The 13,391-nt window shown below is 43.1% G+C and overlaps 1 protein-coding gene across 1 annotated transcript; it reads right to left on the reverse strand.

Moving 5' to 3' along the window:
• Positions 1-1,630: 1,630 nt before the first annotated feature.
• CDO1 (cysteine dioxygenase type 1) lies at positions 1,631-11,842 on the reverse strand. The gene is made up of 5 exons (XM_075079069.1): positions 11,611-11,842; positions 9,402-9,479; positions 7,275-7,432; positions 4,614-4,783; positions 1,631-2,397 (listed from the first exon to the last, which is right to left on the reverse strand). Exons 1-5 carry the CDS (start codon positions 11,787-11,789, stop codon positions 2,368-2,370), a joined length of 615 nt encoding a protein of 204 aa, XP_074935170.1. The 5' UTR covers positions 11,790-11,842; the 3' UTR covers positions 1,631-2,367.
• Positions 11,843-13,391: the final 1,549 nt, after the last annotated feature.

Below are 13,391 nucleotides of genomic sequence, written 5' to 3' on the forward strand. Positions count from 1 at the left end.
TAGGCTACTCCTTTATGTTTCTGGTATGGTTGGCATAAGTACGTGGTTAGTACCTTGTTCTGAAACGTTGAAATTCCTGTATTATTCTATGCAATGGTTGATGCTGTGTTTACCATCATGAAATATTGTTTGGGACAACTTGGGTAGATAGCTGTTATCTTTTCTGCTTATATTTCCTCTGCCTCACTTGCTGGCATGTGTGTGGCTAGCTGGAGTACTGCCTAAGTTTCTGTATCAATGAATCTTGGTACAGGTGGCTGCTGTCATCACTTCTGGCCTCCTTGTCTGTCTTTCTGGTCTTTCCAGTTCCCCTGACCTGACTGAACCTGTGATATATAAGCTGTTGAGTTTGTCCTTTAATTTTATCTAGTAAGCAAAGGCATGATGAATATGCTATATTTGAAGTTAGTTAAGTGAAACTGCTCATTTTGTGTGAGAAGTGGGGGGAGGACAAGACGCAGTGAGTGCAAACTGAAATACAAGGCATTTTGTCTAAGTAGAAGGCTTTTTTACTGTGAGGGTGGTCAAACACTGGAAGAGTTTGCCCAGAGAGGCTGTGGTGTCTCCATCCTTGGAGATACTCAAAACCCAACTGGATGTAGTCCTGAGCTACCTGCTGTAGGTCACCCTCCATGAGGCAGGGCAGCTGGACCGCCAGCCTCAGCTCATCTCTGGTGCTGGGACACTTTCACAACAACTTGAGCCATGCCAAATTAATATGCTCAGTCCCAACATCCGGCTTGACAAGGTTCTTTCAGGAACTGTTTCATAGTGAATGAGAAACTCGCTAACATGCTAAACTCTGGGGTACACTGGAGCCTGTCACAGCCTCCAGGTCCACCTCAAGCAGACAGTCCCCACTTACTGCTGATGCTTATTCCTGTTCTTTTGCCTTTGGGCCTGATTTAACTTCTCATTTTTTAATTCTCCTTCCATGCCCCCTGCTTCCTCCTCCCCCCTCCCCCCCCCAAAAAAAACCCCAACAACAACAAAAAACCAAAAAAGAGAGTATTGCAAAGCACCTACTGCTTTCCCACTGGCCCTCAAGCAATAATTGCAGCCCAAGGGCATAGGTTTGTTTAAAAACTGTTACACTGCTCAAACATTTTTTGAAAATTTGACACAGCCTCCCTGCAAACAGGGTCTCATAAAGTAAATATTTTCTGGACTTGTCAACATGGACGGAAATACATGACTCATCTAAAAAGGATACTGTTAAAACTTAAACTGCTGCCTGAATAACCAGCAGTCACCTACAAGACCAGGAGACTTGCTGCACATTCTCTACTTGTTTTATGTACTAGCTCCATTAAATGAATGGGTACCCTCAGTGCAGGCACCTTTGCTGATTTTGGTATGTTTAATTAGCGTTAACTTTTTTTCAGGATGGTTCTTTCCTTTTAACTAAATCTGGAGGATAAAACTAAGCATCAGTGAACTCAGTGGCAGAACTGCCACCAACTTAATTGGGATCAGGATTCTTCACATGTTCGAAATATTTTCAATTTTTTAAAGCCTTTTCTAGTAGTGTATTGCTGGGAAAAGTCTTAGATGTTCATGAGGAAGGTGGATTTTTGTAAAGTGTATTGAATGTTTTAGTTACCAGGAGAAAAAGGCTGAAAACTTTGAAAACTGTGTACATATCCAGTTTTATTTCAGTTACGTTCTTCAATAGCTACACAGAATACTTTGGAAACTGGACATTAGCTGAATTAAGTATGATTAGTCTTATTAAAAACCCAAATCTCTGCCCAATCAGTTTTGAAAATCATTGTGCATGAAGCATTTTGCTGCTCCTATTTAAAACAAGATCTAACAAATGAAATTGTAAAAAATAAGAAGTAAAAAATGCACAAAACTATCAAAATGGCCTAGAGCATTAAAACCTAAAAGACTGAATCAAAAAAAAAAAAAAGAGCTGCTGTTAGTTGTATCTAGTGTCCTACCCATAGGTACAGGTGACTGGAAGCTTAGAAGTTTATACAGTTATTAATTACATTGAGAGCGTACATACACATAGGCTTATTAGGTAGTGTCAGATGACATTTAAAAACTCTATTTCTGATATTCTCAGTGTGGTATCAGAGTCGGAATGGAAAGGAGGCTAGAATCAGAAAACAAACTACTTAATTCTGACAGAAGCCTAAGACAAGGCATCTAACCTCTGAAGTAGTTTATGGCACTAGTTAGCTTAGTGTCCCATAATTGGCATTCGCCTGGGGGAACTGCGGGTTGCCTGGAAGCTGCCCTAGTGTACTTCTATGTTCAAGGTATAGAAATATATCTGGCTGACGGCCTTAGCCATGCAAGTCTTCTGTCCCTGGTTAAACATTCAGCAGGTCTTATGCAAACACACGCTGGTGCATCTCAGTTGTTCTCCTGTGGCACTGCTGTTGCCTAAAAGAAAAGAGGAGAGGTTGCTGTTTTAAGGAGAGAGGCAGTCACCCCCTACTTCATGTTCTCAGCATGGGCCTTTATTCCTGGAGTAGCTCAGCACTTTAAAATACTTAGCGCATTTACTTTCAGTACTCCTTGCCAGAGTTTTACAGCGGGCTCTGTGCACCTGACAAAATTACCCGCCTTGTCCATTGGCTCTGTGTGACCACAAGCAAGCCCTCAGCAGAAGGGACAACTGAGGAGTGCTTCCTCCTTCAGGCTGTCTTTTCTCCCCAGTACTCTGCTTTACTTCATTTTAACAGAAAGTGCTTGGAAGACAGGCTGCAAAGAGAAATCACCTCCCCCAGCAAAATTTCTGGCAGCAGGAACTCATGTGCTGTGACACCCAGGACAAAACTACTTTTCCCTCAGTGAAATCCTGCCTCAGTATTCTCATGGTTTGTACCTGAACTGAGTAAACAGTTACTTCCATGGGCAAGTCCTTGGACATATTACACACAATTTTAATTATTAGGCCTATATATAACTTATTAGGCATTTACTGGAGATTTAGTTAATTAAGACTTCATCATGGCCAGAAGCCACTAGGGATTTACCTCTGTGTTTTACCTGCAGAAAAATTTAAGACAAAGAGGAAGCACCGAATGTGCTTCAGCTAGGCAGATATTTTCACTCACTAAAAATACACAAGTATACTTTACACTATTCCCTTGTTGTTTTTAACTTACAGCCTTCTGTCTTCCTACAACCTTTTGAGATTTGGTAAGCGGAAGAAAATTTAATTTTCCAGTAAGCTTTCCAGAAACCTTCACTGAGATCAGAAGGTTTTTGTAGCATGAAGTAATTTCAGGAAGCTGGATGGCCTAGACTTGCTTCCACTTTCTCCCTTACCAGAATTCCATTTATAGGAATTCATGAAAGAGACCCAATGATTAAAATTTACCTCTCTCCTATAAGCCAGATCCAGCTTCCCACAAAAGGTGCAAACCCTGGCAGATGATTACAGATCAAGGGTAGGAAATTAGTCCCAATCAAAACATTGCTTGTTATTTTACAAACTTCATATTCATTGAACACTTAAACCAAAAAGGAAAGCAAGCAAACACTGAATTCTTGTGTGAACCTTGTTCAAAATTTTTCCATGTTTACTTCCCTTTAAAATCTGTATTACAAATTTGAGTTTACTTTCTCAAGGACCTTTCAAACTCAGGAAGGTCAAAGTTTGTGTTTCAGCTGTTCGGTAAATTTGTAATCACGTAATGTGACAAGCTTCAAAGAAATAGTTTACATGGTACTTGCCGATTATATAAAACTTTAACTGGATCTTACTAAGGGCTCACTCCAGGAAACTCCTGAGCACTGTGTTTCTGGCTTCAGTGAAAGGTGAAAGTGTTCTGTATCTAACAAAACCAAACAGTCTTTGAACCTCTGTGGCTGAACACCAAGAATCTGTCTTTTCTACCCGTATAAGTAGTTATGTTCCCAATGCATGGAAGAGTGCTAAAAGGAACCCTATTAAACTCTCCCAGATGTCCTAGCTTGGTCCCCCAATGCTGATCTTAAGGTTTCTTTTCTACCCAAATAAAGTCTCATGCCCTTGCTCAAGAATGCAGACAACAGCCAACCAGCCTACTCTCACTCACAGCACAAGTCTTTTTGTGTCAAAGTTTTGATTTTAAAGAACTAAATTAACTTTATTAAAGAATTCTTTACTTTGCGGAAAGCTAAAAGGCTTAGAACAACTGACTTGAAATGTGATGCTTTTTGGCAGAACAGTTTAGGCAGGAAATGTTACACATGACTTAAGCTGGCCAAAACAATGTAGCTGCTTCACAGGTTTCCATTGACTAGGTTACATTTACCATGATTTGCTGCCTGAAGACAATTAGCTAGTAGCAAAAGTCTCATTAATCCTCCTTTCTTCTGGGAACCGATCTCCTGCTGATACAGGGGAGGCAAGCTACAAAGCCTTCAGCTACAAAGCTACAAAGGAAACTCCACACGAGGGAAGTGCAAACTGACAAGAGTAGTATTTGGAAACAGATTTTATGCTGGTCCTAGACGGGGATGCCCTGGGGAAGGCGGGACCTCCTGCCTGCCCCGGGGCACCAGCGCCCTGCCCTGCGCAGGCAGGAGGGCAGCCCCTTGCCGGTCCCCTTTGGGACTGAGGGCTCAGAGCTCAAGGCCGGGTGGGGAGCATGTTATCTCATACTTACGCAGAGGGTCCTTTCTCCAAACTGGCTGTAGAAGGTCATCTTGACTCTGTGCTTGTGTCCAGTCCTCTGATCAAAGGTGTTACAGCTGTCGAAGGGTGGGCTGTACAAATGCAGGCTCACAGCAGACTCTGTGTGGCTTATGTTCTCCACACGGTGCAGGCCAATGGAGTCTACACCAGCGAGGGCATGAAATGAGAGGGTGTATTAGTGGGGTGGTTTAATGAGTTGCTTTTTAAACTGAAACTCAGAAGCAAGTCAATTAGGCATGTCCACACTTTTATGGGCAACAAGTAACTCGGTACAGGGAATTTGACTGCTATTGTCTAGCAGAGATTCCTAAATACACTGGTAATTCAAAATACCTTATTGTCTTCCACACACTTTATGTAACTTCTGGATTGCCTGCTACAGGATAAAGGCCAATAGAAATCCATAGAAATTTAAGAAAGGACATGCTGTCAGCAATTTTCTGGTTATCATTCCCAAAGGACTTCAAGGTGATTCACTTTCCTAGGAGATGCTGTTGTTACAGATGCTCCAAAGCTGGAAGGTTTGTGTTTCTACAAATCAGCAAGATATTTCACTGGAAAAAATTTTTTGTATTCCTAATTCTCAGCCTGGTAACAAGAATGTTAGTCACATTAAAGGTCAGCTATGTGTATTTGGAGCATGGACTTATTACAGAGATATAGTTGCTTCTACTGCAGGCACTTACTTAATCCTTCCAATTTATTAGTTTGAAGAATGGTCTTTTCATTTGTTTGCCCTTTTGACTAAGGTGACAAATTAGTAGCAACTGGCATATTTCCATCCTTAACTGAATAGTAAGCATAACTGAACATGCAATGAAACAAGGCACTGTTTGTTGTGCGGTTACTAGTGAAGTAAGGGCACTTTCTGAAGTGCTGGAGTAGAAATCAAGCTATTACAGAAAAATGTAAGGTATGAAGAATCACATCCATGAAACAACCCATTTTCATTCTACACTAGAGTTTTTTAGTTACTTAGGAGACCTTGAATTTAAATTTACGACCCTGCTATAAAAACAACTCAGGCCTTTGTACTTGAATTAATATGTTCTATAATACCTAGGTGTGTATTGTGAAACATAGGCATACCTAAGACCCATGAGTATACTCTTAACTCTGATACATTTGAAGTGTAAGCCCTAAGTGTCATTAACGTTGTTTATCTAAATAGAGGATGTAGGGGAAAAAGTCCTAAATCTGTGCTAATCTAATGGGAGACTTGAATAAACTGTTTAGTGAGTTCTAACCTTAAAAATAAACTACAAGAGTAACCAAGAAGCACTCAATAGAAACATGAAGGTCACTCACTATTGAAGCAGTTAGGACAATCAACACACTCTCAGTGTTACCCTTCCCCTTGTTTTACCTGCTTTTTTTAAACCAAGACATCAGTTATGAGACATGGCAGAGATCCAAACTGCCTCAGAGGATCTGTTTAAAACAGCCAAGGAAGCTTTGGATCAGATGCACACAGGGTGCAATTGCTTGCATCAGAAAGAACCATATAGGTAGGAAAATCCGACAGTGTCTGAGAACCCCCATCCCTGGCATGGGAGCATCAGCAGACATGTCAAGCTCCTTGCATTTCCTGTCCTATGGGTTTTGTGTTTTCATTTAATGTGGCATACCTTCAACAGAGGGCTGCAGAGCACTAGTCATTCTTCCCCAATGCCCTCACCCTGGCTTAGTCCATAACCCAACAGGAGGCTCCGTCCAACTGTGGGGTTCCCAAGCTCAGCCCCACAAGGTGCGTGGTCCAGGTTTTAACTCATCACATAAAAGGCAGATGGCCCCCTTCTCTGACATTTTTCCTCTGTTCTGTTGAACTCATTGCTGATCAGCATGATGTGCAACATCTTTCATAGCATCAGAATATGTTACACCCAGCTGGCCACTCCAGGATGGCCTCCAATCCAGCACAAGATGGTGATAGTTACAGATATGTGTAAGGGCATGGATTTAGGTACCTAAGGAGCCTTACTGGTGAAGACTTAGTCATCTATCAGCACCTGTGCTGTCAGGCAATTTATTTTTTTGGTAGATTTTGTAGGCGTAAGCATTTCCACTCTGCTGATGCTGCATTTCAGCATTACAATCTTCTGTTGATTTGGACAAGTAGTAGACCAGGGCCTCTGCTCCTGGCTGGTCAATTTATTCCATAGACAGCTTTTACATTTTTGACCTAGGATTTCCATGGCTGATCAAAAAGATTATTTCCTTGAAAAAAAAGCAAGGTGATTAAGCTATCTGAATCTTAGTTCCCTTATTTCTCACATAATACTATTTAAGATCTATGTTTACAAGCAATTTCAGAGAGTCATCAGGGACACAGTGCTGAAGGCTGCTTGGTCTAGAGGAGATACCTGGCATACTTAAGGATCAAGCAATTGCTGCAATATCTTAACAGTGAGTTAAAAGGACATTTTTTTGTTGTTTATTTTACTGAATCTAAGTTTGTGCAGAATCTAGAGAGCTGCATTCTTAAACTGTGCATAGTATTATGTTAGTATTATATTATTAGTTAGTATTAGTATTATATTGTTAAAGGTAGGAGACTGGACAGCAGATGAACTCTTCTGTTAGGAATAATATTAATGAATGGCTAGTGGTCAAAACAAGCTTAATAGCTTACCATTAATGTAGGCACATTGATTTTCCCTCAAAACTCGTTCTGATTTCTTAGTCATTTCACCATTCCCTTTTTTCTCAGGCCATTCAAACAGAGTCTCCTTTAGATTTCCCTGGAGGATCTTCATAAAGCAGTGTGAGTCAGTGTGATCATGGATGCTGCTATATATGTAAAAAGAATAACCAAACTCAGTGTGATATACATATTTGATTTCAGTACAGCAAATAGGACAGATGCCATAGCGTATTGTATCTGGGCATAGCCCTAACATGGAACACCATTGCACAAAAGTCTTAGGAAAAAAGATTCACAATGGCTAAGGTATACCTACTTAAAACTGCTACGTTAGAAGTGGATAGAGGGATAGTGGATTAGAGGAATAAGCTCACATCAGCAGGACTTGTAGAAGAGTCAGATATGGATCAGCCTATGACTTTGCCACAAAGAAATGCAACGGAAGTCTGGAGGAGGACAGAAAAATTCTTCAGAACACAAAAACTCTTGTGGGCCAAAACCCAAGCTTTTCACAGTGATCCCAGGCAGAGGCTGGTATAAACTTGCAAGTATACCTGATATTTGCGGATCCAATATGCTTGCTCTTGAAACATGGGAGAAATGAGCTACGTCTACCTAATTCCTGCGGTCGCTTTACTGATGAGGTGCACAGGCATTTGTTGAAGAAAAAATGCTCTACCTCTCACTCTGATAGTACTAAGTACAATGAGCTATAGTAAGCTGTTAATTTCACTATTTTGGCAAAACATGAACAAAACAGCAGGATCTGGTATGATTCGTCTGATCGCTAAATCTGTCTCCTTGCTCCGAAGTATGTTTTAATTGCTATTTGGAGACATATGGGCTAGATATGTAGTTTAGTTTTATTTTCTTGGATTTGTTTTGTTTTTGTTTTTAAATAGAGGATGAATTGTTACAGATGTCAATGTCAATTAGAACAAAGGGAGAGTTCTCTACTCCTTGGGGGAGAGGGAGAAGGGGGAATTTAACCCTCCTGGAAGTACAGTGCTAATGAGCTTCAATCAAAAACTTGGTACTTGCATGTTACTGTTTTCAGTAAATAAATGTCAGGGTTTCTTACTAACTGAGATGCCAGAGCTTGCTTCGGGCACAGAACAGTTCACAAATGCCACGTTGTCATCCTCCTTCCGCAAGCCATGAGAACAATCTGATCCTCCTCATGCAGGAAGCAAAAACAACTTGTGGTCTCAGTCTAGCCCTAGCGAATGCTCATCCAACTCAAACACAGTTTGACATAAATTACAGGCTTTGTGGGGATAGCCTGGAAGGAGTAGAGGTGGTGGGCTTGGCTCCCATGTCCCTCTGAGTGTAATGTCATGGCATCCCCTGGAGAATTCTGTAAATGTTGAATTGCACGCTCAGTTAAAACAAACGAAGAAACAGCTCTGACTTCTCCTTACGTTTTCTACTTATATGCAAGAACACTTGCAAGTTTTGTTATTTCACATTTTGGTTTAGCCAACATTCTGTGAAAGACCCTCCAAGGGGCAAACCCTGCCCTCACGTTTGTAGGGCTACACAACGCAGCGTACAGTCTGTGCACACAACTCTGGAGGCCACAACAGCAGTGTGGTCCGTTTTGAGGGAGGAGATAGGGTGCATGAACCTAAAGAAAGCCAAGCACTCCTGCAGAGGGGCTCCCTCCTCACAGCCTGAGGTCCTAATCCAAACCTACTTTTTCCATCTTGACACAGAGGTGGGATTTAAACACCATGAGAGAACAAAGACTATTTAAACTGCACCAAGTACTGCTTCTGCAACCAAGTGTTTTATGGGTCTGTTCAACCTATCCTGCCCACAGGAATCCCTGTGTCTCTAGGACTAAAAACTTCCTCTGGCAGGAGGGAAGTTTAAATTTGATAGAAAAACAGAGCATTTTTAAAAGAGTCTCTAAAAATGCCCATGAGGTACAAACTTGCAAAAGACACAGCAAATATTCAGGACTGCTATACCAATAGGAGCTCTGCACTGCTTAGTTTCCTGACACTTTCTGACAGCTCATACAGGGCTGATTATTTGAGTCGTTTTGTATGACAGTGAAACATACACTGAATTTTTACCTGTTTGCTAAAACCATAATCTTTGCATACGAACCTGCCATGCCCTTCACCCCAGCACAAGATCATCAAGTTGAACTTTCCATTTCCATTGTCCACAAGGTTTCTTGTATACCTGAAATACAAAGTGTTGGTTTTTACTGTACTGATGTGCCTATAACAGACAAAATTATACAATCATGTTTATGAAGGAAGGTTGTAACATGTAAAAGTCCTTTTTCTTCTTTTTCTTGAGAGCCAAGTTTTACTTGGAAAAAAAAGAAATTGTATTTTTAAGCTTTTTTTGGTAAGAGTTCATTTTCTGTGAAGAAAAAAAATGAACATACTTAATATTTTATAATCATATTGCTTTTGAATTACATAGATGATTGCAGTTTGGGAACTGTGAGTCTGAGACTAATGTGGTAGACAGGATCAAATCAAAATAGTTATCGAATGAAGTCACTTCAGCAGCTGGCTTATAATTAGAAACAGAGGATTGCAATGAAACAAGAAAAATACATGGTTACATTCTCCTGCAGCTCCGTTTCAGATATTTTTGGCTTTCCTTCTCTTACGCAGCACTCATTTGTACAAAGCCAAAAAAGCAAAGGAATAAGATGTCAGGCTTTCCCTACATGGTCCTCCTACTCTGTTCCCGAAAGTTCTTCATCTTGTACTGTAGCATTCGTGTGTGGCTAAAACACCTATGGGGTAATTTCTGCCAGCATCTACTTCTAAACAAAGTTTATCAGAGCAAGATTTCTTAAAAAGAGTTTTTTATCTGCTAACTTATAGGTGACAAAGAGTAAGCTGTGGTTTGCTCTCAGGACTTGAAAACACCTTTAACAGCAACATCTTATGTTTGTTTCCTTGTACTCTCCTGTAAGCCTCCCCCGAGCTACTGCTCATCTTGTCCTATCGAAAAGCTCACTAGAAAAGGGGTGAGGATTTTGCTCTATACATTACTTTCCATAGCGGGCCTCTTCTGATCCAGGGCTGGTGCTTCTAGCTGTTATGGTGCAAGTAACCCAGTGGGACCTTCTGGTTTCATTTTAGCATTATTCACAACTATTTGCACTTTGCCAAGTAAAGCAAATATATATGGCAATGACAAAACACCTCACTCCTGCCTAAGAGGTGCAAGCAGGGGCGCATAGAAAGTGCACTAATGTCAACTGAATGTTTTTAAATTAGTTTCCCCATAAGATCACTCTATTTTAATCAAAATAGGATGCTCATAAAGAAATTACTTTCAAAGCATAACATGTAAATCTATATGCTGCCTCTCACTGCATCCACAATTTGTGCACATATTAGGTAGACATGCTTTTTCCTATGATGCCAGAACATAAGCAATCAATGCTGGCATTTGACTGAACTTTTCAAGTGCTGTTATTTCTGTATAGCAGGTCTGGCTGGCCAAAAAAAAAAAAAAAAAAAAAAAAAGGCTGCCAAGCATACTTCTAATGTTAGCACACTTTGTTCTTCCGATTCGTAGTTTTCTATGTTCTGTTACAAACTTAGTGACTTGTTCTGAGCAGAGGATAGTCAATGCGAGGTGCAAGGAAGCTAAAAACCAGTCACGCCAGAGCAATGCTTTCACGATAGCAGGGTTAAAAGGAAAAGTTTTGGGGTTTTTGTTTGTCTGTTTTTTAAAGGGAGTGCTCAAATAAAGCGTACTTATATTGAAATTTAAGACAGGAAAGCCACCAATGGCAGGGAAAAATTAGTTGTTGGCAAAATAGGAGAGACTTGAAACCCTAACAGGTATTTTCCTTTCTCCTGGCAAGCAGCAAAAAGCCTCATCCTGCACTACCCGGAGGAGCAAGAGACCGAAGCGTGCACCGGCGGTAAGGCAGGGAATACACGCACCAGCTCCTCTACAAACACCGAACACCCAGTTTGCAGCGGTCTGCTGCCCGACCCCAGCACGCCGCGCAAACCCCGCGCAACCCCTGCGCTGCGGCTTCTGCAGCCGGGACGTTTCCCTTGGGCTTTTTTTGGGGTGGGTTGTTTTTTTTTTTTAATGTGCCTCCATTGGCCGCCGCGGCCCCGCCCGCTCCTCGCCCCCGCCCCCACCGGAGGGGCTGTCGGCCGGGTTCGTGGTGGTGATGGTGGTGGGCGTCAGCCCCGCGCCCCGCTGGTCCCCACTACCCTTCCGCGGCTCTGCACCGCCACCGGACCCGCTTCCACAGTGAGGGGCGCGGCGCCGGGGGCTCCCTTACCCCGGGGTGCGCGTGTGTGTGTGTGAGGAGGGGTTGTACCTGTACTGGTCGAATTTGGCGTACTGCAGCCACTCCTCGGGGTTGCTGTCGTACGACTCCATCAGCTCCTGCACTTCCTCCACGCTGACTTTGTCCTCGGCGAATATCCGATGGAGGATGCGGACCAGCTCCTCCAGGCTCCGCGCCTTCCACGTCTCCGTCTGCACCGGCTGCTCCATCGCCGCCGGCTGCTCCGGCGCCGCCGCCCGCCGCTGCCCCCGGCCGGCCCCCGCCGCCTCCCTTTATGTGCCGGGAGGCACGGCGGGAGCCTACCACCGCCCCGGCGGGCGGAGGGGCCGGGCGGCGCGGGCGGGACCGCGGCCAGCCGTGCCCGGCCCCGTACGCAGCCCCGGGAGCGGGGTCACCGACCCCGCGGCGGGCGGGGGCAGGCAGAGCCGGCCGGGCTCCTGCCTCCGCTCCGCTCCGTCCCTCCAGCAGCCAGCCGGGGCGGAGGGTTAGGCTCGGCTCTAACCCCTCGGGCGGGCGTTTGGAGCTCTGATGTGTATCCCCGGGGGAGGAGGGGTACGAAGAGAAGTGTCTGTCGCTGCCGGGCAGAAAGCGTCTCTCGCTGCCGGGCCTCTTTGTCTCGCATCTTCATCCCCTGTGGGCAAGTTCTGGGCTTAAGGAGCTTCCAGGCAGATAAGTTGCAGCAAAAAAATACATTCATTTGGGGCTGGCCTTACGAAAATACACCTATAAGCTCTATTTAAAAGCAAAACAGAACACACCAGTGTCACACAGAAAATTGCCGCTGGACATGAACACAGCCTGCCCGTTCAAAGTGCTGTTCCTTGAAAACCATGCACTCTGCAGTCATGTTTAGGGCTGTTGTGAACATTAGCACTCGGTGTGACACCTAGAAATGTAATGAATGGGACAAAGGAGGCCAGGCTAAGATGGCAGACCATCCTTTCCCCAGTCTGTCAAGCCTACACACTGCCAGCAGAGCAAGCAGATGCCATGCCAGCTGCCTTCATTTCCAGTTCAGCTGTTAATAGGATGTTTATTAGTCATTAATTCTGGCAATGGAATTCACTATACATCATAGAATTGTGTTTTAAGAAAACCCATCACTTCTTTCTAAAAAAATGAGTTCAGCTATTTAGGCCTGTCTGATAATTGTGGTGCTGGAAGGAAGCAGATCGGCATGGTCTGCTCTAGCTCTGAGGCTTAGAGGTGTCCACAATACCAGCAGCCAGCAATTTCTCTTAAAGACAGTTACACTGAGGGATTTCGAGCATGTCTGCTTTCCCTTTCCTCTTCCTGACCTGTGCAGCAAGTAGGTGTGAAAAAAAGCACCATTAATACAGAGCTACAACTTGAGAGGCTAGATGAATTTTTGGCTCTGCTGCACTCAGGATTACATTTCCATAGATGTAAATGGGGCTGGAATCTGGTGCATTGGAGTGAAATATAAACAAATGTACTGAATAGGTACATTGTCAGCCATCAGTCCAGAACCAATCCTGGCAGACAGAAAGCAGACCCAACTTTTTAGCTGATTTTTTAACAAGTGGTTGGGGAGAGAGAAAATCTGATGATTTTAAGCAGACTTTTTTAGGTCTGAAAGAACTTGAGACCATCCTGAATCTCTGAAATGCAACCAGGATACTCCAGCACTGATGTCAACAGCTCTTGGGTGGCTAAAGAAGAAAACATCTTCGTTCTTTATTTGCTCCTATTCAAAAGTGTTTACACAGGTTTTCATTTTGAATCTTTCAACATTTCTTGTTGATACTGAAAACTTCTATGAGAGTTGATTCCTTGATTGCATGAAAATC

Source organism: Phalacrocorax aristotelis, chromosome Z (assembly GCF_949628215.1).
Source record: "Phalacrocorax aristotelis chromosome Z, bGulAri2.1, whole genome shotgun sequence".
Lineage (NCBI taxonomy): Eukaryota > Metazoa > Chordata > Aves > Suliformes > Phalacrocoracidae > Phalacrocorax > Phalacrocorax aristotelis.

Excerpts from the sequence above, each read along its gene's own strand:
- CDO1 (XM_075079069.1), bottom strand. The coding sequence starts at position 11,789 with ATGGAGCAGCCGGTGCAGACGGAGACGTGGAAGGCGCGGAGCCTGGAG. Across the intron at positions 9,480-11,610 it reads GCCAAATTCGACCAGTACAG|GTATACAAGAAACCTTGTGG; the intron begins GTACAACCCCTC and ends TTTGTATTTCAG. Across the intron at positions 7,433-9,401 it reads TGGGGTGAAGGGCATGGCAG|CAGCATCCATGATCACACTG; the intron begins GTTCGTATGCAA and ends TTACATATATAG.